This window comes from Mytilus galloprovincialis, chromosome 7 (assembly GCF_965363235.1).
Source record: "Mytilus galloprovincialis chromosome 7, xbMytGall1.hap1.1, whole genome shotgun sequence".
Classification (NCBI taxonomy): Eukaryota; Metazoa; Mollusca; class Bivalvia; order Mytilida; family Mytilidae; genus Mytilus; species Mytilus galloprovincialis.
Window position 1 is genome coordinate 28,521,240 of NC_134844.1, and position 27,258 is coordinate 28,548,497.

A 27,258-nucleotide genomic window follows, 5' to 3' on the forward strand; every position below is an offset into this window, starting at 1 on the left:
TACAATTATGTTGTTTTATTTTATATAGATATATTACAACGTTAGCAAGGAAATAATCTTCTGTAACAACAATGCATGTTAATGACTTAGATATAAAAGTACCAATGTAATAGAAACAGATATAAGGAAAATAACTGAAACAAATACTAGTAGGTCTTAGTAATGCCAAACGATTTTTTTGTCGACAGTCTTCGTAATTTCACCAACCTCTTCATTCGTCTGACTGTTTGACATATTTCAGAATAGAAATACTAATTAAAGCAATTGTTAGAACATAATACTAATACGTAGATTGTTTTGTAAAGTTTATATAAGAATGATTTATTGACCCCAATAATTGTTATTGCGTTTTATAAACACGTATGGCGACGATAGCACCAACTATAATTATTCCGAATATAACTGAGGCAATAATCATGGCTCGTGCAAGACTATTTTTCTTTCTGGCTTCTTCGAAATCTCCCTTTGCTTTCGCATCATTTGCCTGTTAGATAAAAATGTACCATTGTGATTACTATGAAGGATCATATAACAATAAAACCTTGTGTAAACAAATGAGGGAATGCACAAATTTAAAAAAAAAAAATATAAAGAATGATAGGTTTTTATTATTTTTTTTGTCCCAAAGAAAAAAAAAGAATTCTACTATTGAATAAAAAAAAAACACTACAAAGATATTCTAAACGCAAATTCGACTTTGCTGTATGAAGTCAATTTGAAGTCTGCAAGTATCCGTATTCTAAGTTAAAAATTTAAGATGTAGTCAGTTTGGTTAGGAGTGCTTTTTGATCATTTGTTTGAATCATTTATGAATATGTAAATCCTTCACTAATAAACAAAATAGTTTATATAATAATAATAAATGCTAAGGGTACATAAACTTTGCAAACTAATTTTTTGACGGAACAGTTCTTCATGGTGGTGTTGCAACTAAATGAAACAGCACCTATAATCACATTAGCACACAAATAGTCATTCTAGAACTTACTGTCATTTATGTTTTAGGTATTTTTGACATATAGCTCTTCAACGTTTTCGGTACTTATACATATTCGGATTTCAAATGTTTGGCTTTGACCGTTCCTGATGAAGGTATATCAAGAAAAGCGCTTCGGACGCAAGAAGTAATGGAACGTGTTGTTTTCAATTTTGTTATGAATAAAGGCTTCAATTAATAGATATAACAAGCTATCAATTGTTATGACACTTAACGTTTAAAAAATATCTCCATTCAATTTTCTCATAGCATACTAGCATAACATATACTTCTTTTGACATGGATTATAGACATTTACTGTTATTGTTTTGTACAATAATATAATATATAAACCGTGGTCTTTTTGATTGAAACTTTGTTTTAATAACAAAACACTTACACTACTTGCGAAATACATAGCAATCAACCCTGACGGCCAGCAACAACAAAGGCATGCCATAATTGCAGAACACATATAGTCACTAGGTTCTGATTCATGTCCCCTTTCAATCTGAAAAAAGTGAATATTGATTTAAAATGATTGTTCTCCGTTGGGATTCAGACCTTAACGTAATGCTGAGCGTATTTTTCTGATTTTACCTTTTTTCATATATATCGAATAACAAAAATAAACCCAATTTTATTTTTAAGCAAACATATACCAATAGCGTACATGCTTATGCCAAAACATGAACATATTTGACAAACATTTTATGCATTTACGACTTCGGTTTAAATCTTATCAATGGAGAATTTGAAATCTCATTAGTTTCAGAAACTTACGATTCAATAATCAACTTTGTCATATATTTCATCTTGATATCACTATCTCATTATATTGCGTCAAGCCGAAAGAAGAGATATATTCCAGCGGCTCATCCCTACTTCTCATTAAAAGGTAAGCGACTCCCCTCCCCGAGATTTCAACGAGATTTCAACGGATTACTAACAAATAATTATTGAGATCTTTGGATTTATTTTAACACCACTGCTCAACTGTGTTTGGTGTACCATAGTTTGTCAGTTTGTTTTATTCTCTCATTTTTTGACATGTTGTGTTTAATGTTACATTGTTTCTCAGTTTGTTTTTTCTCTCATTTTTTGACATGTTGTTTTCGACTGTTGAGTTTACACCTCACTTTGTTATCTTTTGCCTGTCTTCTTAAATTTTTTTTCTAGTAAAAGAATACACAAAAGGGTGTCATAAAATAAGGAAATGTAATATGATTTCGAATAAGCCTATCCACAGAAACCAAATGACGTGGAAATAAACCAGGATTCAAATTTTGTATTTGCGCCAGACGCGCGTATCGTCTACAAAAAACTCATCAGTAACGAGCTTTAACAACTTTAAATTACCTTCCTTCCAGTTTGAATTTGATTTCTATAATACTGACTCTCGGGTGAAATATAGCGGTCAGTATGTTGCAATTCGTCTGCATTCACTAGAATATGTCTGTCGTTGTGTATCTGAGCTATGAAATGATAAAACAATGCATAGGTATTAAACAGGCAGATACATGTTGAATTTTCACTAGAAGCAAAGAATGTCATTAAAATGAACCAAAACCTGAATATGCTTGTAATTTCGCGTTTGTAGTATTCTTTAGAAATAAGATAAAAACATAAATTTTAACTTTGATATGCTATTCAAGTCAATATTCGACAAATTCTTCCAACCTTGAACCATGTTTATTTCATAATGCAGCTCGATTTTATTTTCTCGAGCTTAATTTGGAGAATTTTTATTGTCAAATTTCATTAAGTTCATCAAATACCAAACACAAGTTCCAAGTTAAAGAGCATTGAAACAAAAAATCCTAAAGGTTTTGCCAAATACAGTTAAGGTAATATATTCCTGAGATAAAAAACAAAAACCCGTAAAACCAATTTTATTCCCATAGTTGTAACCATGAGTTTATTTAAAGGTTTGGAAATGTTTCAACTAAAAGTCTACTGAATTGTTTATAAAAGAAAACTAAAAGTTATGGGGTCACCATCAATGACACTAAATCAGTACATGCACACACAAAAGCAAAAGAACAAGGCTTTTATTGCTATTCTTCATTTCGAAGTCACACATATATGTTATATTCCGGCTTCCCTATTGTTGACTATCACGGTTCTCCTATTTAAGTACTTTAAAACGTTATTACTTGTGAGTGGCATCGTGATTACAATAGGGTATAAGAAAATGCACCATTAAATAAAGACACATGCGACTTATTTTACCACACATTGATTATGTAATAAAGTAATTTTACAAATTGACTGAATTTGAAAGTTTTATCTCAAAACTTCGACAGCAGCTAACATGTAAGAGATTGCTGCATTTCGCAAAGAAATAACGTAAGCTTCAATTTAATTTCAAAACTTGTTGAGTTATTTTGATATTTGATAAATCTATCAATTGAGGAAGGATATAGTATCATTGACATTTGAAAGATACATTAACTCATTCTTTTATTTTTTGTTTGTATATTCGAATATAGATTTTAACGTCGGTAAGTCTAGAGGTTTCATTTAAACTGTCTAACTTCACACGGTTAAAACTGTTAGGCAAAAGCAAACTAGCCCATATCAGTAAATGTATGGTCACTTTTGCCCCTCCCCCTGCATAATACACGGAGGTTTCTAAAGAGGTTTTACGAATCGCCTTAGTTAACTAATCTTAACGATTTTGTAACTTTAGTTATTGATTTGAGAAGATCTGTATTCGGTTTATTACGTGATAATAACGAGTTATTACGATGTGTTAACTGGAAAATTCAACAAAGAGTAACGAGTTGTCATTGATAGCTGGAAGCTCCTTTCGGGCATTTTACCGACTGTTATAAGTAAATTACGGCGTGTTTCTATTCATTAAAGCGAAAGAATGCTGGTTATGACCTGTTAACATGTTGTTCAGAATATCTACGACTTTACAGGTGATATACATTTCCCCAAAAGGTAAACTACAGATGGGTGCGGTCCTAACCTTGACAAAGGTTAACTTAGAGTTAACTTGTTGACTGCTTTTTAAGTTAACTTGAGAATTTTTAAGCAGACCAGCAAGTTAACTTCGTCTACGGTGGACCAGACCTACGGTCCGCTTTTTTATGACTGCTGCAGACCTATCGACGGGTCTGTTCCAGACCAGACCTGTGGACAAGTCTGCTTTTGACCAGTCCTGAGGACAGGTCTGCCCCAGACCAGACCTGTGGACAGGTCTGCTCCTGACCAGACCTGTGGACAGGTCTGCTTCTGACCAGACCTGTGGACAGGTCTGCTTCTGACCAGACCTGTGGACAAGTCTGCTATTGACCAGACCTGGGGACATGTCTGCTTATGAAATGTTATCGTTTTTGCGATTTTTCATATCAGACTTGAGCTTTATTAAAATATGTATAAACAACATTCGCATTGTTCTTCCCAAGAAGGCCTCTGATAGCAAATTTCTTTACTCGCTATACTCTACTAGACATTATTAATAACAACACAATTCTTTCTTTTTTTATTTTTATATATTTTTATAAACATTAGGCTAGTCAATTACATAGAGCTATCATATTTTTTTAATTAGAAGGCGGATAGAAATTAGGGTTATCCAACGCATCGGAACAACATTCGTATATCATGGGATATCAACATCTTTGTCGACGTTACTTCGTTCCCCGTTTTTTACCTGTCCCTTCATAATTTTTACTTTACGCATTTATACATGCATGGATATTTCATTGTTATTCTACTTATTTGGATTGGATTTACTATTCTTTTTCCGCAGAATATTCTAACGAAAATTGTACAGTTGTACAGTGTCCGGATATGTACGATGTGGTACAACTACCAACAATCTCGTCAAATTCGTCAGATTTGTCGAGAGATTTGTGCACATGAATGAAATAGTTGTCACTTGACGTTTAACTACAAACAAAATCAATCAACCGACATAATAGATTAACAGTATACTATTACCAGAAGAGAACCTCAAATACATTTTTTATTAAAAATCACAAATGAATTCAGACATGTCAGTGTTGGTACATGTACTTGGATGATGCGGCCTAATAGTTTCGTTTTACACACCCTAGTGACTGTTCAATATTATGAATACAGAGATGAAACGCTGACATTCTCAATGTATGCGGAAAAAAGTTGCATTAATTGTTTTCCTTATTACTTACATTTGCCGTCCTACTAACATGTTCACAGGAGTGCCAGGAGAAGACATAATTAGGCGCCATCCCAACAGCGGTCATTTATTTTATACATTGAATCCAGACATCAAAAATATGGCTGATTTACTATGCGGATATATATAGATTTTTAAATTAAAGTGCACATATGCAGGTCAGTTTTTGATCGATGCAGTCAAATAATTTTGTTGTATAAGTCAGCTTGAGGTATCAAATCTACTGAAATTTTGTTACGTATCAATATTTTGAATAAAAGGAGGACATGCTGACATCCAAAATTAATGCGAACAAAAATTTGTTGTTATTATATTGCAATATTACTGTCCATTGTATTATACATTGAATCCTGGCATAAAAAATATGGCTTATTTACTATGCGGGTATACATGGTATATAGATTTACAAATTAAAGTGCACATACATGTATGGTCAGTTTTTGTCAATGCGGTCAAATCATTTTGTTGTACAAGTCAGCATGAGGTATCAAAACTACTAAAATGTTGTTACGTATCAATATTTTGAATAAAAGGAGGACATGCTGGCACCCTAAATTTATGCAAACAAAAATTTGTTGTTCATGTTGTTATTGTATTGCAATATAGCTGTCCATTGTATTATACATTGAATCCTGACATAAAAAAATATGGCTGATTTACTACGCTGGCATATAGATTTACAAATTAGAGTGCACATATGGTCAGTTTTTGTCTTGGTGACAATGTGGTCAAATTATTTCATTGTACAAGTCAGCATGAGGTATCAAAACTATTGAAATTTTGTTACGTATCAATATTTTGAATATAAGGAGGACATGCTGGCACCCTAAATTTATGCGAAACAAAAATTTGTTGTTATCAGCTGGTTATTGTATTGCAATATTGCAATCCATTGTATTATACATTGAATCCTGACATAAAAAATATGGCTGAATTACTATGCGGGTATATATGGTATATAGATTTACAAATTTAAGTGCACATATGGTCAGTTTTGGTGGAAGCGCTCAAAATATTTTGTTGTACAAGTCAGCTTGAGGTATCAAAACACTGTAATTTTTATACGTATCAATATTTTGAATAAAAGGAGGACATTCTAGCACCCTAAATGTATGCGAACACAAATTTGTTGTTATTGTATTGCAATATTGCTGTCCATTGTATTGTACATTGAATCCTAACACAACAAATATGGCTGATTTACTATACAGGTATATAACTTTACAAATTAAAGTGTACATATGGTCAGTTTTAGTTGATGCGGTCAAATAATTTTGTTGTACAAGTCAGCATGGTCAGCATGAGGTATCAAAACTACTGAAATTTTGTTACGTATTAATATTTTGAATTAAAGGAGGACATGCTGGCACCCTAAATTTATGCGAACACAAATTTGTTGTTATTGTATTGCAATATTGCTGTCCATTGTATCATACATTGAATCCTGATATAAAAATATGGCTGATTTACTATGCTGGTATATAGATTTACAAATTAAAGTACACATATGGTCAGTTTAAGTTGATGCGGTCAAATAATTTTGCTGGACAAGTCAGCATGAGGTATCAAAACTACTGAAATTTTGTTACGTATCAATATTTTGAATAAAAGGAAGACATATGCTGGTACCCTAAATTTATGCAAACAAAAAATTGTTGTTATTGTATAGCAATATTGCTGACCATTGTAATATAAATTAAATCCTGACATAACAAATATGGCTGATTTACTATGCTGGTATATAGATTTACAAATTAAAGTGCATATATGGTCAGTTTTAGTTGATGCAGTCAAATAATTTTGTTGTACAAGTCAGTATGAGGTATCAAAACTACTGAAATTTTGTTACGTATCAAAATTTTGAATAAAAGGAGGACATGCTGGTACCCTAAATTTATGCGAACAAAAATTTGAAAAAATATGACTGATTTACTATGCGGGTATATGGATTTATAAAAAAAAGTGCACACATGGTCAGTTTTGGTCAACACGGTCAAATAATTTTGTTGCACAAATCCGCAAGAGGTATCAAAACTACTGAAGTTTATATAACGGAAGTTGTGACGTATCAATATTTTGAATAAAAGGAGGACATATGCTGGCACCCTAAATTTATGCAAACAAAACATTGTTGTTATTGTATAGCAATAGTGCTGTCCATTGTAATATACATTGAATCCTGACATAACAAATATGGCTGATTTACTATGCTGGTATATAGATTTACAAATTAAAGTGCACATATGGTCAGTTTTAGTTGATGCAGTCAAATAATTTTGTTGTACAAGTCAGTATGAGGTATCAAAACTACTGAAATTTTGTTACGTTTTGAATAAAAGGAGGACATGCTGGTACCTTAAATTTATGCGAACAAAAATTTGAATAAATATGGCTGATTTACTATGCAGGTATATAGATTTATAAATAAAAGTGCACACATGGTCAGTTTTGGTCAACGCGGTCAAATAATTTTGTTGTACAAGTCAGTATGAGGTATCAAAACGTAACTAAATTTTTTTATGCATCAATATTTTGAATAAAAGGAGGACATGATGGCACCCTAAATTTATGCGAACAAAAATTTGTAGTCATGTGTTAAAATGATGCTTTCCTCTAAAATACGTCTTTTCATAGATATACATATAAATAAAGTGCAAATATGGTTGAATTTGATAGGTATTGGAATATATATTCAGTGCCCGTTATCATTGTAACCAAGATCGTTTTTTAATTTATAGATTGGCAGATCACAGATAAACTTGTGTTTCAAGCAACGTTTTATGCGATCATTATTTTCAAATATTTGTATTAAATCCTGTTTATATAACGGAAGTATTAGTTCTACTTTATTTTCGATGTTTATACTACGAAACAGATATTAAAAAATATTTTTAAAAAATTGATGTAGAGCGGTCCTGGTTACAAGTTAACTTAGTGTTGAGCAGATCAGTCAAAAGTTAACTTGGGAACAGGTCAAAGCAAAAGTTAACTTTGTGGCAGGACTGGTCTCGAAGTTAACTTATGTTAACTTTATGGCAGGACTGGTTTCGAAGTTAACTTATGTTAACTTTACGGCAGGACTGGTTCGAAGTTAACTTATATCAATAGCGGACCTGTTTCGAAGTCAACTTTTTGGCAGACATATAAACAGTCCTAGGACCAAGTCCGCTTTTCAAGTTAACTAGATTTCGGTCCTAGGACTGGTCAGGCAGTCCTAAATTTGGTCACAGGTTAACTTTGACCAGTCCAAATGACTGGTTATCAAGTTAACTTGCTGTACAGGTTAGGACTGCACCCATCTGTAATAAATGAGAATAAATACAGAATTAGTATCGAATCGTTAAGTATTTAATATTGACGTAAAATGGTCGCATTCCCCATTTCCTTTCCCAATTTAATTATCACTCGTTAGCAATCCGTAAACACATTGTTACACAACCATAATGTAATCGTAAGCAGCACATAAACACTTGTAATATTCCATAAATAATCCGTTAACAAATCGTAAAATAACCACACCAAATCGTTGAGAAAGATTGTGACGAGACATTTACGTAGCACGAGTAGTTTACAGATAGGCATGTATTGTTGCGAATCGCTTATGAGAAGATTATTACGAGTTATTTCCGATAATCGTAAAAAGATTTATCACATGTCTTAATGTTTTATTCTAGTTCATGAATTCTTAAAACAGTGTTTGCAAATTGCTGCGATATGCCACGAGATATTTACGGATTCCAGTGAGTTACTATAGAATGTTTGCGATTGAAACGGACACGTATGTGAATTATGCGTATAAAATATTGCAAAATATCCAAACCATCTTGTTAATTTTATTCAAATAGTTATCAAAGGTACCAGGCTTATAATTTGATACACAAGACGCGCGTTTCGTCTACACAAGAATAATCAGTGACGATCAGATCAAAATAGTTGGAAAGCCAAAACAAGTACAAAGTTATAGATCATTGAGAACCTAAAATTCCGAGAAGTTGTGCCAAATACGTCTAATGTAATCTATGTCTAGGATAAGAAAACCCTTTGTAAAACAGATTAAGCAATATTGGTCATTTAGAGAAAAAAATAATAGTTGGTAATATAAAATGGGGTAATGGTATATTTAACCGTATGACAATAAAATGTTTCTTCTTAAAATTATCTTGCTCAAGTCGAAATTTTACCAGTTTACCAGTTTCCCTGTGTCACATCAACTTTGTTGTATGAAGTAAGGAGAAAACTGGTGATGTATAATAATTCACTTACCAGTTATATCACTGCTAATTAAATATTAGAAAAATATTTACTCATTATTCCAACATGTATACGTCAAGCCCGTTTACAAGAAGAGGAAGTGGACAAAAAAACTTGTGGTGTAATATATATGCTAACATAATTTCACTTGAAAGGAAAATATGTTAACATTCTAATGTTTTTTCCGTGACTTTCGTGTTTTAACGCCATGGATTGATATTATCTAATAAAACAGGGATATACACCTTGTACATGTTGTACACATTTAATTTTGAATATTAAAGTTTCAACGATCACAATACGGCAAATAGCAAAGTCCGATTATGATGCTATACACCAGTAGTTTTAGATGTATTTTGACAAGATCTTTGTGAAATGTTCATTTATTGTGAGTTTTGATCGAATACACTCATCATAGATACCAGGATTAAAATTTTATATTTACGCCAGACGCGCGTTTCGTCTACATAAGACTCATCAGTGACGCTCGAATCAAAAAATGTTTAGCAAACTGTATTTTGAAACAGATATCTTTTTTTATGATGACCCCTTTTGAGTTGTTGTAAAAGTTCATGTTAAAATACGTTTTATCCAAATTGATCAAATAGTAAAATAAGATTTTTTTTCACTTGGTCGAAAGAGTCAGTGTAAACTCTTGTCATTACTTGGTTTCCATCATCTTTCGTCGTCCGTCGTCGTCGTTTTTTCGTCGTCTGTAATTTTCTTACAACTTAAAGGATCACTTGTTTATATAACCCTTTTTATAGTATTTGTTTGCATCTTAAAGAATGGTACTACCTAGTATAAACATTTTTTTCAACAACTATTTTCCACTTAAAAACTATCTTACTTTGACATTAAATCTTGTTTAAATAACAATAGATCATTGTTGTATTCACTTTGAAAAGAAGACATCGTTATATGGACACACTTCAACCTTTTCACAGAATATTTGGATTGCAATACGTATTTTAAATAACAAATTCATCACCACACATAATTTAAAAACTGTAAATATATGAATTAACAAATGGAAACCCATGGAAAATATCACTACACATGTCAATGCTCTTTTAATTTCCTTTTCTTTCACGTTTTCCACATGCTCTTTTTATTATTTATTACTGTTTGTCAATGTCATGGTCCGGTAAACCCCGGCATCAAACTCTAAAGTTGATAAGCTAATAACCCTTGTAAGAAATATTATTTGTCGACAATATGCTATAGATGTATCATAAATACAAACTTGTACCCTAAACCATTTTCATGGTAAACAGGCGCATATATTACACTCTGCATTTGTTGAAATTATTTTTTTCATTCAAGCACATTTTATTTTGAACTGGAAACAAATCTAAAATATGAGTATATTTTCATCAAAAAAATATGAACATGTTATAAAATATTTATTTAATAATTATTGGCACCAAAAAACTGGTTAAAAGAAATATGTTATTATTCAAAGCAGAAAGGTGAGTTATAAATGGCTCTGATTTACAATGCATGTGAGAAGCACTTGCTAACTACCTAAACTAAATCATTTGATTAAAAACTAACACAATGAGTAGTTTATACAATGTTTGAATTAAATTGAACAACAAAATTTAACCATTGTATTTACTATTCATGTGATTAATTTTTAACGACTCGTTAAAATCTATCATATGATTAGTTTAATACTAAGACCCCATGCATACAAGACTTAGTTTTGTATATATGCATGCATGAATTAATAGTTTCGATAACATTAAAAATTCAGGAAACTCGTTCCATATGACTTTAATAACTTAAAAGAAACTATAGTTCTTATTTCTAAATTGAAAGAAACCAGTTGATATCAATTTTCCAGCTACTGCTTGTTGAATCTTATTTTGTATGTGTGATGTTGATATTCAAGACCATTCAAATAACAATACATGTAATTTTGAAACCAGATGATTTGATTCTTAAACAAGTTTTTACCTATGGTTCTTACAAATAAGAAGCATGTATTAATCTACCACAGAGTGCCAACGTCCCTCAAATTGGGCAAAATCATGGGCTGTTCAATTTAACTCTACGAAAACTAAAAATATTGTATTTACTAGAAGGGAAAGGGAGCACCCACCTGTATTTTTGGGGATAAATGGGGAAGATGTTGAGAAAATAAATATTCACTGTCATCTTGGGATAACATTTCAGTCATCAGCTTCATGGAACTCACATATTGATATTATTTATAAAAAAGCATGATCTCGACTATCTGTGCTTCGTCAAGTTAAACATTTATTAGATAGGAGTAAACTTAGACGTATTTATTATGCTTTTATTAGACCTATATAAGAGAATGGTGATGTTTTATGGGGCTCACAGCACGAGTCTGAGTTTCTTGAAAATATTCAGATAGAAGCCGCTGGGAATATTACAGGTTTACGGCGTAATTCCTCTAGACAAAACTTTATATTGAATTAGGTTTAAAAACTCTGGAGAATAGACGTAATAAACATAAGCTTATACTATTCTATAAAATATTAAATGGGATGACACCTGCATACTTATATGAGTTCGTCCAGCCATATCTTCCCATACAAACTCCTTATACTTTGAGGAATGAAAATAACACTTTTCATCCGCCTCTTGCTAGAAATAGCTCTTATTTTAATAGTTTCATTCCTTCCACTATAAGACTTTGGAATAGTCTTCCTTTGAGTTTACAAAAAATCCCAAAGTTTGGGTATATTTAGAAGTGGACTGGAAAAGTTTTATAGGACTGATAATATATTTAAACCATTCAACTATGGGATAAGAAAACTTAATATTATTAGTTACATAGTGTGCTAGTGACCTTATACGGTATATATGGGGTCGGTAAATTCCATATGCGGTGAGAGCGGCGAAGCTCGAAGCCCCTTATGGAATTTACTGACCCCATATATACCGGATTACGTCACTAGCACACTATGTAATGAATTTATCTTACCGACTATCCTAACATGTGAAATTTAGACCAGTGACCTGTCAAAATGAGCAAGTCTTCAATACAGTTAGCATTAACATTATTAAGAAACTACTCCATTGATTCTACAAAAGCAGATGCCAACAATGACAACTTGTTAGATTTAGATGTGTTTTATGAATTTATTTCAATCTTAATCATCAATTTCTTCGTCTGTTGAAACCTTTAAGATTTTTTTCTCAGTACTGTTTTTTTTTTCTAAAGGGACGTAACATCACTACTAACCGTTTATGAAATAAGCCCCGCCTCCCTACTACCTTATATGGAATATAAAGGGACGTAACTCTACTACTAACTGTGTATGAAATAAGCCCCGCCTCCCTACTAACCAAATATCAAATATACACGGTTTCCACGAGATCGCTTTTAACCAATTACATTCCTAGAAATGTATAGGAGGTAAGATAAAAGTCAATGTCAACTCAGAAATAATGCTAGCAACCTAAAATCTCATTTGTTTAATCAGTTCTTATCCAAGAACACTTTTTGTGCAAACTGTAATAACCCTGTTGAGGATAACAAACATTGTTTTTTATTTGCCATAAGTACAATGATGTTCGACAGGATCGACAGATCCTTCTTGATTTCATTAACTCCTGATAATGTTGATATAAATATTGAATTATTACTTTTTGGAAACAGATTATTTTCATATGATATGAATATTGCTATTTTTAAATCTGTTCAGAAATATATCAGTGACACCCAACGTTTTGTTTGAAAGTTACTTATTTTTTGTTTCATTTAGTTTTATTTTTATTTTTTTCTCCTCCACTTAAACATTAATTCATTGTGTCCACTAAGCAAGCTTAGTGTCTCTTTCAAGCCACATATATATATATCTAATGACTTATAAAGGATATTTGCATGTTTCAAGGTTCTTGAATAAATGATGAGTTATTGCCTATATACTTACATATACTTGGCATTTAGTAAGTAACACTGTAAACATATATTTGCTCGTGTGTGCTCATAAGTCGCATGCATGTTCCACTATATTGCATTATTTTAAATACAGTTGTTATAATTGAATTATACCTTGTACATGTAATATGGAGAGAGCTTTTATAGGTTGTGCCTGTTGCTCAATCCTTTTCATATCTTAATCAAAAAAATGTTAAAAATCAAAACGTTGACACTTAATCAAATGACAGAAAGAAGACAGAGAAAATAAAACAATTATTGGTATCTTCGCGTAAGGGACTACATGAAGAATAGAGTTAAACCATGTAGATTATATTTGACATTTGTTTATGTATATGAATGAATGAATGATTTATTATAGTGCAACCTGTATATATACAATAGATACATATCAATACAATATTACATTACAGCCAGCCAGATAGGCTTACGATGCAATGTTAATATATAAAAGAACAATACAACAATTTAATAATGTGATGCGTATGTCGTTATTCCAATAATATGATGTGTTTGTCGTGGTTCTAATAATCCGACGCGTTCTAATAATGTGATTAGTATGTCAGTGTTCTATTCTAATGCAAGTATTTTGTAACAATTGTTTTGATTGGATTACAGCAAGCAAAATTCTCTATCTCCTTGTCTGTAACTAAGGAAGCCGACATTTTGAATTTCGGAATGTATTGACATGTTATTTCTACAATAATAAACAAAAATCTCACTTGTTGCGCCTAAAAAACTTCTTTTTATCAAATTTTATTACATTCTGAAGCGACACAGAAGCCAGAAAAAGCCCGGTGTTTATGTTTGACGGCGGAAGCATACCTATGACGTCACGTAGTGTAGGGACCAAAGAAGATAACATCTTTTCGCGGAATTTTCTTTAATGAAGATTTTACACTGAAATTATGATTGAAATTTAATTAGGAACTTGTTTTGCATTAGAATAGAGATAACTGTATTGTATTTGAAGCTTTTCGGACGTCCATCGGTAGTTTTACTGTCGCAAATACCCGTTTACCTGTATCCGCTCCGCGTCGCCAGGTAAACTAAATTTGCGACAGTAAAACTACCGATGGACGTCCTTAAAGCTTCAAATACAATACAGTTATCTCTTAAATAGTGTGATGTGTATGTCGGTGTTCTGTATACTGTGATATGTTTGTCAGGTTTTATAATAATGTCATACATTTTTCAGTGTTCAAATGATTTGATACTAGAATAAACTAAATTGAGTGTCTGATATGAACCAAATATTTATGAATCCACGTAAAATAACTGTGTTGTTGCGTGAAAACAAAAGAAGTCAAATAAGCAAAGAAATAAAAAAAATTGTTTCAGTACAATTTCATAGACAGTAGATAAGAAACTGAAATTATATTGAAAATATGTAAATTACAGTACTATACATCGGGCCGACACAACTAAACTTCATAAAGATATCAACAATTTCTGCGACCTGTAATGAACTGTTAACATGAAAAGGAAAGTGAAACGAATAAACCTCTTTTTTTAAGTTGTTTATAAATAGAATTCAATTACAGTGTATTATAAACATGATTAAGACTGAATAATCTGAAATAAAATATACTTAAATAATAGTATATACTTACCCATTGTATGACAATCAACTTGAATTGAATCTATGATATTCAAGTAGGAAAACAACAACAACTTCCTTATTTTTTTTTATAAATAACCTTGACCTTTCCATACTTTAATTGTTTTAGCTTCAACAATTAGTTAACGGATATTTTCACTCGACCTACTTCGCAGAACGTACATTATCCATTTTTTGTTAGTAAGATATCGTCCAGAATATGTATGTTTTAATGATGTTTGATTATTATTGAATCCCGGGAGATATTTGAACATCATTATATAGCAAATAGAAAAAAAGAGATAAGGTATGATTGTCAATGAGACAACTATCAACCAGAGTTCAAATGAAATGAATTTAAGCAAAAATAGGCAACTGTACGACCTTCAATAACGAGAAAAACCAATTACGTATAGTCGGTAATTCATTTACTTACAAAGCGCATTAATAGTTATCAAAGGTACCAGGATTATAATTTAGTTCGCCAGACGCGCGTTTCGTCTACATAAGACTCATCAGTGGCGTTCATATCAAAATATTTATAAACCCAAACAAGTACAAAGTTGGAGAGCATTAAATATCCCAAATTCCAAAAAGTTTTGCCAAATACGGCTAAGATAATTTATGCCTGGGATAAGAAAATCCTTAGTATTTCGAAAAATTTAAAGTTTTGTAAACAGGAAATTTATAAAATTGACCACATTGTTGATATTCATGTCAACTCCGAAGTATTGACTACTGGGCTGGTGATACCCTTGGGGACGAAACGTCCACCATCAGTGGCATCGACCCAGTGGTGTAAATAGTTATCAAAGGTACCAGAATTATAATTTAGTACGCCAGACGTGCGTTTCGTCTACATAAGACTCATCAGTGACGCTCATATCAAAATATTTATAAACCCAAACAAGTACAAAGTTAAACAGGAAATTTATAAAATTGACCACATTATTGATGTTCATGTCAACACCGAAGTATTTGCATTAAACAAGATCTGATTTTAAATCTGCAGTTCATGTCATAATGTGCACCATTCCGTAACATTTGGAACCGTGGATTGTCGATGTAAGCGTTTGATTTGATTATATGATTTGATTGATATAGTTTTCTGTTTTATAATCTCTCTATTTTAGGCCATTCAAGTTCCATTTGAAGTACTTTAAAAATAAAATAAAACTTGATGTGCACGATTTTGTTTTTAGAGCAAAAAAAACAATCCTATTAAATGAATAAGAAAAGTAGATAAAACTATACATTAATTATTATAAACTCTAATTCGTTGATTTCTTTTAGAAGAAGTGAAAACAACATATCTCAATTTTGATCTACAGTTAAGATTGGTAAATACCCCATTCCTATAATACTTTGAACCATGCATGTAACATTTGTAACGTCCGTTCGTCAAAAGTTTGCTTTTCAGAAGTATTGGCAGTCAAGTTGAAAAACAAAAATACTTTTGAAGGTTTGAATAAAAAAAAAAATATATGACATATTTTGATATAAAACGTTGACGCTGAACAGCACTAGTTATTATGATGGTTTGATGGTTAGCCAAACCTCCCGCTTTATGTAACAAAAATTAAACGATAACACTTTGTGACAGAAATATAGCACAAACATACATAAGAACATTCATCGAAGAGAAACACAAAATAATTAAAATAATAGTGGAAAGAACTGAAAACTGCAGATCAACAACGAACACATTCCCTCAACGACAGTCACAACAGGATATATACAAACAATTACGTGCTTTTGTTACTAAAATGCGATCTCGATCTTTATACAATTATATCCACAATAGTCATCGAAAGAATTGAAACAAGCTAATTAATAAATATATTATTATATTTAAAACCGTTTATGAGCGTCAATTTTCAAATTATCTGTAGCCTGACAAATATAAGTTAGGATGCTTGTTGAGTTATTTTAATATTAAATAATAAAACCATAAAAAAGGACGGATATAATATTATTCAAACAAAGGATGCAAATACTTAATACAATTGACCTTGTATCTGCCCCCAAGTTTCTGTTTAACCTTTTCTGGTTATCCTAATAGTTATATATGTATAGAAATCACAATAAAATTGAGAAAGGAAATGGGGAATGTGTCAAAGCGACAACAACCCGACCATAGAGCAGACAACAGCCGAAGTACACCAATGGGTCTTCAATGTTGCGAGAAACTCCCGCACCCGTAAGCGTCCTTCAGCTGGCCCCTTCAAAAATATGTATACTAGTACAGTGATAATGGACGTCAGATTAAACTCCGAATTATACACAAGAAACTAAAATGAAAAATCATACAAGACTAACAATATCTACATGTTCTAAAAAAATCGTTTTGCATTTAGACGTAAACTACCTATAAGAAACATTGTATTTACTTTTGTAACTGAATCTTCCTTATTTCGGCAAATACGCGCCAGTGTTTGTAAGAATCAGGCTATATAGAAGAATTTCAAAGCATAACGAAACCGTCCTATTTTGATTTTTCCCTTTGAAATAGAAACAACAGGTATTTTATTACTGTTTTCTAGTGTCTAAGAATTTAAGATTTAACAGACTTGGCGTCCTTAAATTTATAATGGGTAGTGCATTTCAAAAAAATATATCTTGAAATATCAAAAAAGATAAACGTATATACGTATACCATTATGCATTATGCATTTTATTTTAGATTAAAGTAAATTGAACCACATCTCCTTATTTTTGTATTAAGTGGGTTAATGTCTGTCACGGTGTCATTACCGCGTGATGCATATGCAGATATACACAGGTCGGGAACACTACCTTATATGGATATGTATAAATTAGCATACTTATGTCCTCGCACATGTAATTGTTTATTTACGTGTGAGGCAATTTATTTTTACCTGGGTTTTTGACCAATCCACTTAATCAGTATCACTACCTGATGGACTGCTACGTATTTACAATCAACCGAGAACACGTGTGTTTTACTGAAATACAACACATTTTTCATGCATAGCGGGATTAACAATTTCGCTTAGTTTTTTTAATTTTTTTAAACCACATTTATAGTTCGTGGTATAAAGTATTCGTTCAAAGCTCAGATTAACATATAGTTGTTTCGTTGCGAAGAACGGATTGTTTGAATTACCCGATATATAGCCATTACTATGGTTGATGATGACACGGAGCTTTCAGGTGTTCGTCCACAAGACGGCAACGAAACAATAGTAAAAAACATTATTACCCATAATACACTATTACTAGTGTAAAAAGGTACCAGGATTATAATGTTATACGCCAGACGCGCATTCCGTCTTCATAAGACTCATCAGTGACGCTCAAATCAAAATAGTTAGAAAGCCAAACAAGTTGAAGAGCATTAAGGACCCTAAATTCCAAAAGTTGAGCTAAACAAGGCTAAGGTTTGCCTAGGATTTAGTTTTTCAAAGTTTAGTCGTTGATAATGTTCATGAGGGCAGCAACTTTCATATAGATATATAGAAAAAGGGACCTTAGCAGACATAGAATGTGTCAAATGTCTGTTGTTGTCACTAAAATTCCACAGTTGTTCAAATTGATTTTATGATATTGTACCTTCTTTTATGATTGAAAAGTAATTCAAATCGAGCAAAAGTATGGTTATTAATTTGTCTTTAAGAAACAACATCGTATAATCATCAACCGGGGCCATTTATAGCCGTTTTACGGTATGGATTTTCTCTTGTTGAAGGTATTAAGGTTGCCTATCATTACTTACCTTAACTCCATTTGAACTTAAGTGGATAGTTGTTCCATTGCTAATGATACCACATCTTCTTATTTTTGTATACAAACACCTTTGAAAAAGATCGGTTTTCCATCATGGAAATTTACTGTAGAATACTGAGTAATATTGTCATATTTAGAATTTGACATGTACAGAACATGCGTAAAGCTCATATGATCCATCTTAATTTTATCAAAACTGCACAAGACATTTTTTAATTCTTGTCTGACAATTAAATCTATAAGTTTTTCGGTAATTTTGACTTTTTTCTATTTCAAACTGTTCTTGTATTGAAGATTAAATGGCATGCAGCTGTAGTTTCAATTTCTTTTTGTCTTTGCAAAATTCTTTTTGTTTCTTTTTAATGGAAATTTTCCTTTGTTTATTCTAACGGACTCGGGCATTTTCCAAATTTAATAAAATCATTCATGAGAGTATCCATGTGTATGTGCGGTGCGAAAAGGACGTGAACTTTTATACATGTTTTCTAAAAAATTACATTGTTGGATCTTAACCTAATTATATTTCTTTTAATTATTGGATAATTTTTCTTCTCCTTTTGTATATAAATTAGGCCATTGTTTTTTTTTGTATGAACTGTTTTACACTAGTAAGCGAAAAAGAAAGTCGAATCGTGAAGCCAGTAAACAATCTAGCATGGAAATTGAAGATAACGTTATATATTTAACATTAAATATATTCGCAGAACAAAATAATGTATTAATTTATTAATTTATAAGAGTCCCAGACACTATATTAGTTTCCAGTTTTCTCACTAATTCCACGTGTTTTCAAGTGCAGGGAACTCGTAGTAGCCAACAACGCATTGTAGTTCATTGAGTCGATTGTCAGTTTTTCAAGGCCATATTGGCCTTATGTTTAGGAAATTACTATGCAAATATATTCTTACGTCAAGAAATCTAGAGTTCCCGACCTGATACATCAATATGTTGAACATGTTTAGATGCATGCCGAAAGACTGATTTCGAAAAAAAATGTATAGTCTTATACTTTGTTTTGCATGAATATTATACGTTAAAATACCTATCAATTGAATTGAAAGTGAAGAAACAAAAATAAAATGTATCTGTCTACAAATACCTTGAGCTTGATCTTTGCCCTTATTTGAGCGTCACTGATAAGCCCTTTGTAGGCGAATCGCGAATCGGCGCAGATACAAAATTTAAATCCTGGTACCTATGATATGATGATAACCTTAGCCGTATTTGATACAACTTTTTGGAATTTTGTATCCTCAATGCTCTTCAACTTCGTACTTATTTGGCTTGATAACTATTTTGATATGAGCGTCACTGATGAGTCTTTTGTAGACGAAACATGAGCGTCTGGCGTACTAAATTATAATCCTGGTACCTCTGATAACTATTATTTACAACCACTGGGTCGATGCCACTGTTGATGGAATTTTTATCCCCGATAGTAGCACCAGCCCAGTAGTCAGAATTTCTGTGTTGATATGAATTATAATTGATATGGACATACTCAATTAACAGTTTATAAAATATAGAATTTTTGAATTACTGAGGTCTTTCTATCTCAGAAATAGATAATTTTAGCTGTATTTGACAAATATCTTGGAATTTTGGGTCCTCAATGCTATTCAACTTCGTAATTTATGTTACCTTTTTATCTTTTTTTTTATAGGAGCGTCACTGATGAGTCTTTTGTAGACGAAACATGAGCGTCTGGCACAAATACAACATTTCAATCCTGGTATCGATTTTGAGTGTATTTGCACATTTTGATTGGCTTTAACTTCAGCAATTAAGGAACGGTTATGTGTTTTTTTTTTCAATACAGATGTTAGAAGTCGAACTGGGATGGGGACATTTAACCCCGAATTCATCTTACTGAGTGACTATTATGATCTCTGTATGTTTAAACACCTTGCAATTATTATTTATGGTCAAAAGATGGCCTATACAAATGCACAATTTCTGCCCTTGCCCAACGTATACGAATTTCTAAGTGGCAGTTCTAACTCCCCACAATACATTGCACTCGATCTTCTTTGTAGACCCTACATACTATTTTGATTGGTAATTTGTCCGTTAACTAAAAACGAATAAAATATTTGAAGCCGGATGTAAAGCAAGCGAAAATCAAAAAATAAATAAATAAATAATATTAACATAGTAATAATAAAAAAAATTACAGTCAATAAGTGTATCAACGTAAACTATGTAAGTTAGAAAAATAAACTTTCCGAAAAGGCGCAACAGTATGAGAGCAGAAAACAATTAAAAATTATTTAAATTAAGTATGAAATTCGGGAATGTGTAAAATAGACAACAACCCGACCAAAGAGCAAAAAACAGCCAATCCCAACAAAAACGTCTTTATCACAGTGAGAAAATCCCGCATCAGAAGGCATGCTTCAGATGACCGCTTAACAAAAATCTGTACTAATTCAGTGAAATAGATCGTCACACTAACATCTTAAACATATAAATGAACTAAATATTAACAAAGATCAGAGACTCCTGACTACCTTGGGTTGGCACACACATGCAGCGGGGTTAGATATGTTTTATGAGATTTCAATTTTTTTTTTCGATGCACCCCTTAATTTATGGTTTGCTTATTTTGTTATAAGAAGCTGTATTATGTTACAGGTAAAAAAATATAATTATAAATATGTTTTAGATGCTTCAAAAAGAGAGACGAAAGATATTAGAGGAACATTCAAACTCAAAGTCCAAAAATACAGACAACCCATGGCGGTAAACGAAAAAGACAAAGACAAACTGTCAAACAATATTACACAAAACACAATATAGAAAACTTATGACTGAGCAGGACGAATCCCTTAAAAATATAGGGATTATTTAAGAACAGAGCCTTAACAATTTTTTCCTACATATAAGTTTAATCGTATCTTTCTGACAAACTTTATGTTAACGTTCACATAATGGTTGTATATGATTCTAATAAATATATTTATCCACTTTTCATGCTATTTAAACCATTTAAGGTGGCTTCAGCGGTCGAATGGTCCAAGTAGTCGAACTATTGTACCGATAGCCAGTTAAGGTTCATCATAACCTTTTGGCTAATATGGCCGTCTTTACACAACAAATTTTACTCTGAGTACAGACAAACCTATGCACCTGCAAAAGTTTTAAGGGATGGCAGGAACTAGATATATAAATTTTAAATGCATTTTATGTTTTAGAAAATTATAAACTTTACTAGATTTTGCTCTCCAGTTTTGTTTTTTTTTTCGTACCTGCAGAAGATGCCACAATAAATTTAGTTGGGAAAGAGTTTTGAGAATCTCCCCTCATATAATACTTGTTGTGAGTAGTATTGATTTGAATGGACAATAGATGGACAATAGACATCTGCAGACAGTATGTGATTTAAACTGTGTAACTAAGTAAACCGTATCAAATGAATTTCGGGTGTATGTTTATTTTGCTATCTTCTGCAGACTGGAAAAAATGGACATAAAAATTCAGGTAAGTTTTTAATTTTCTGAAACGTTTACTACACATAACTTTTATATGTTTAGTTCCTGCCATGCCTTAAAACTTTCCTAGATGTACCAGTTTGTCTGTACTCATAGTAAATGTTGACGTGTTAACACGGCCATATTTTTCAATTCCTTATGATGAACCTTAACACTGAGGATGTGATATCTAATCCCGAATGCACATGTGTTAGGTGTACTCGACTTCAATCTTAAATAATTATAAATGACAGTATTTTCCTCTTAAAGTTGATGTTTTCCCCTTCGGTTTTAGTTTGTAACCCAGATTTGTTTTCTCTCAATCGATTTATGACTTTAGAACATCGGTATACTACTGTTGCCCTTATTATTCATACCACAGATCGGTGGTTGTCTCCTGGCACTTAAAAACATTAAAAACTGACTATTCAGATGGAAATTAACAGTATAATGAGTGATGTTTTAAATATCAACGTCAACCGCTTTAGGTTAAGAAGTCTAATAAATGAAAATAAACACTTTTTTTTTTAATTAATCCGTCCTAATGTGTTCTTTCAAAGCCGAATATTCGTAAGTCAAGAATGAATAATTAGCAAAACAGTTGATAAGCTGTATGACCAAAACGGATCTCCAATCTAGAGCCTGATCCTCTAAGGTCAACATTCCTTGAGGGAGTTGAAACCTTAGGATTGTTTAATGACTTCATAAACAGACATTTTAAGAAAGTTTGTTTATAGATCATCTTGGTAGCGAAGTATTTTACTCAAATTGGCTAAAATAAAATATAATCTTTGGTTGACTGTAGGTGTGAGCATGTTCTGAATGTTGAGAATTTTAGCAAAGTAGCTAGGTTAGAAAACGACTGCAATATTGGCAGTTTTGTATCTTGAAATAATCACAAGAAGCGTTTCAAGAGTATTAATTTGTTTTTTTAATCTATTTTGAAATAGCTTTTGATGATCCGTTTTGTACCATGATCGAGTTAGACGAAATTCAACAACATGGAAAAATGGCACGATTTTGTTCAGTTTCGGGCTTGTGTCAATACATATGTGTCACCTCCGATTCTAAATGGACCTAGTTTGCAGCGATCTCATTATAGATTGCCATGGCTAAAAATGAAAAAGACAAACAGACAAACAATAGTACACATGCCACAACATAGAAAACTAAAGAATAAACAACACGAACCCCACCAAAAACCAAGGGGTTATCTCAGGTGCTCCTGAAGGGTTGCGAATGTTATAACAAATCCGGTAAATAGTCTAATTTGGTATGTCACATTCATTTTTGCTCTAAGTATTCTGAAGTTAAACGTATAAATTGTTGGTTTTTTCAATATTTTGCACTGCTTACACACATATAAAAGCTAGTCTGTTATTATTCATACGTCATTAATCATCATTCCTTCCGTTATATGTATTTGCCCTATCCCTATAAATTGAGGAAAATATCATCGTTTTACATCGATGTTTACGAAAACCAGCGACTTACTATCGGATGTTTGCGATTGAAACGAACACGTTTGTGCATTCTGCATAAAAAAAATATTATAAAGTATCCAAACTATTTTGGTGAATTTATTCAAATAGTCATCAAAGGTACCAGGCTTTTAATTTGATACACCAGACGCGCGTCTACGCAAGACTCATCAATGACCGCTCAGATTAAAACAGTTGGAAAGCCAAAACAAGTACAACGTTTTAGAGCATTGAGAACCTAAAATTCCAAAAAGTTGTGCCAAATACGTCTAAGGTAATCTACTAGTATGTGTAGGATAAGACAATCCTTTGTGAAACGGATAAAACAAGATTGGTCATTTTGAAAAAAAAATACTATTTGGTAATATTAATAGGGGTAATTGGCTATTATACAGTATGAAAATATAATGTTTCGCCTTTTAGATATCTTGCTCAAGTCGATTTTTTTTTCAGTTTCTCTATTTCGCATCAACTTTGTAGTATGAAGAAAGGAGGAAGCTGGTGATGTAAAATAAGTCACTTACCAATTATTTCACTGCTAATTAAATATTAGAAAAGTATTTACCCATTATTCCAACATGTGTTCGTCAAGCTAGTTAACAAGTAGAGGAAGTGGACAGAAAAACCCTCACTTGAGGTGAAATATATATATGAACATAATTTCATTGAAAGAAATATCTCTTTTGTTCACCCACCTGAGACGAATTGTGAAATTTCCTTATTTTACAGACAGGATCTTTTGTGCATGGTTTGTTTTCAATAGGCTTTTAAACTAACCCATGTCTCTAACATTTAATGCTTTTTCCGTGACGTCTATGGTTTAACATCATTGATTGATATTATTTAATAAAGCAGGGATATGACACCTCGTACACTTGCATTTTATTTAGAATATTAAATTTTTAACGATCACAATACGGCAAATAGAAAAGTCAAATTATCATGTTATACACCAGTAGTTTTAGATGTATTTTGACAAGATCTTTGTGAAATGTTCATGTATTGTGCATTTTGATTAAATTTAGCAAAATGTGTTTTGAAACAAATATCTTTTTTTATGATAAATCCTTTTGAGTTTTCATGTTAAAATACTTTTTATCCAAATTGATCAAATAGTTAATTCGACTTTTTATTTCACCTGGTCGAAAGAGCCAGTGTAAGCTCTTGCCATTACTTGTCGTCCGTCGTCGATCGTCGTCGATCGTCCGTCGTCGTCGTTATCCGTCGTCTGTAAAAAAAGTACAAGGATCAAATTTTAAAAACTACACTTTTTTATAGTATTTTTTTGCATCTTTAAGAATGGTACTACCTATTATAAACATTTTTTAACAACTATTTTCCACTTAAAAACTATCTTACTTTGACAATAAATATTGTTTAAATAAAGATAGATCATTGTTATATGCACTTCGAAGAAGAAGACATCGTGCTATGGACACATTTTAACTTTGTCACAAAAATATTTGGATAGCAATACGTATTTTAAATAACAAATTCATCACAACACATAATTTAAAAACTGTAAATATTTAAATTAACAAATGGAAACCCATGGAAAATATCACTACAAATGTCATTGCTCTTTCAATTCACTTATCTTTCACATTTCCCACGTGCTCTTTTTATTATCTATTATTGTTTATCAATGTCATGGTCCGGTAAACCCCTTGCATCAAACTCTAAAGTTGATAAGCTAATAACCACTGTAAGAAATATTATTTGGCGATAATATGCTATAGATGTGTCATAAATACAAAATTGCTTTTTTATTTAACGTTATAATATCTTTATTGCATATTTGCTGTAACAATTTACTAAGTTTACAGCTTGTAACTTAGTATCCCTCATGTTAGTTTACGTAATAGTTTAGGGAAGAACTATTTGGTAAGATATAACTTATTCATAATATTAGTAGCTATAGTATACTTGATTTCACAATTATATAAAGTAAATATTGTGAATATACATACAGATCTTTGTTAAAAAAAAAAAAATTTATACATTAGCTTTTCCAGAATCTTTTCCGTTATCGATTTTATCAAATGATCCGTGTTCCATTGAAAGAAATTGGGCATAGTGTTGGTGCGGCAAGCATGTACGTTATCACATTATCGATTGTGTCTAAATATTCTTCTATAAACAGGATTTAACTTATTTTATAAAATTTGGTAAGTATACAATTTTTGTTTAAGTTTCTACTGATCTATTGTATGTCGTCGTGTATATGTATTACACAAGTTAAATCATTCATTTTAGCATGCACAATTCACAATTTGTCTACACTATGAATAAATTATTAAATAATCGTGATTACACATGTTTATCTTTTTTTCCCCTATTGTTTATGAATAAAACAACAATGTGTACCATGTCGTTACTTATGCATGGTTGAACATTATTACAACCCTATCTGTAACACATGCCGACATGCATGATTGAACCTGTGAATAAACATGACCATATATGGCTTCTAAACAATCAACAATAGTGCTTACGTTTTGTACTTTTTATAAAATAATGTTTCAAACATTTAAAATTGATTTAATTCTGATTTTTTTTATAATCTTCAATGAATTTATATGTTTTTAAAATTGTCTTACTATTATTTTTGTTATTAAAATTGTTCATTTCAATAATATCTGAAATTTCTTTTTGGAAAATTTCAAAATGTTTATTTTTTTTGTTTTCTTTTCTGAGACATAATATGCTTTATATAATGAAAAGGATATTATTGTTAATATGAAGTTAATATCAAAGTATGCTGAGTCTTCAATTTTGTACCCTATTACTAGATTTTCAAGACTTATAATGTTTTTGTCTATACCTTCATTAATTTCATTGCTATTTTTAGGAAGTCTGTATTAAATAAGCAGTTGACAAAAAAGTGTTCATAGTTATCTTTTTCTTTACAATGCTTACATAAGTTGTCTTCAGTAATTTTCCACTTTTTTTAAAGTTCATTACATGGCAGAATATAGTGAATAAGTTTCCATCTAAATATTTTCAATCTGTTATCAGTGAGATATTGAAAAATAAAAACAAAGTTATTTTTGAACTTGTAACTTAAATTTTTGTCAAATAATTTTTCCCACAAATGAAAACCGTTCGGTTTTTCATGATTTTCTTTTAGTTTGAACATTTTATACAGTTCTCTAGTGCTCGTTAATGGAGTTATTGTTGTGTACCTCATTTTTAAGTCGTTGACAACTTTAACTTTAGTTTTGATGGATTCTTCAGTAGAAAGAATTAATTTCCGATTCATTGGTATAGCTTTTTTTAACATATATATTCGGTTTATCCAATTTTGTTTATATTTAAGCTTAGATAAGATGGTAGTTTCAGAGATTTTACCCTGTTCATCAATGATATCATTTATATTAATTATATCGCTTTTTATCCAATCGTCAAAGTTTAGACATTTTCTGTTAAACCTAATATTATCATTTCCCCACAAAACTTGTTTTCTAATTTCAAAAAATCTTTTGGGATCTTTTGTGTTCCCTCCTTTTTCACTAATCCAATCTTTAATTAGTTGCTTATAGAAGTCTGGCATATTTTGTAACTTATTTTTATCAATGTCTTTAATACTCTTTAAATTCATTTTGAATACAAGAATATTTTTCCCTAATTTGTTAAAATAAAA

At 31.4% G+C, this 27,258-nt stretch overlaps 1 protein-coding gene across 4 annotated transcripts in view; it reads right to left on the reverse strand.

Moving 5' to 3' along the window:
- LOC143082700 (transmembrane protein 233-like) overlaps window positions 1–27,258 on the reverse strand; it is a 34,801-nt gene continuing 7,543 nt past the window's right edge. The window contains exons 1-4 of one of the 4 annotated variants that reach the window (XR_012980452.1): window positions 9,411–9,433; window positions 2,336–2,451; window positions 1,377–1,487; window positions 1–484 (exon numbers count right to left, since the gene is read on the reverse strand). Coding sequence is in view for 3 of the 4 variants with exons in the window: in XM_076258514.1 (XP_076114629.1) it covers window positions 341–484; window positions 1,377–1,487; window positions 2,336–2,451; window positions 24,181–24,184 (375 nt within the window). In the remaining variant the exon portion in view is untranslated. The other 3 variants (XM_076258514.1, XM_076258513.1, XM_076258512.1) reach the window with 3 other exon arrangements.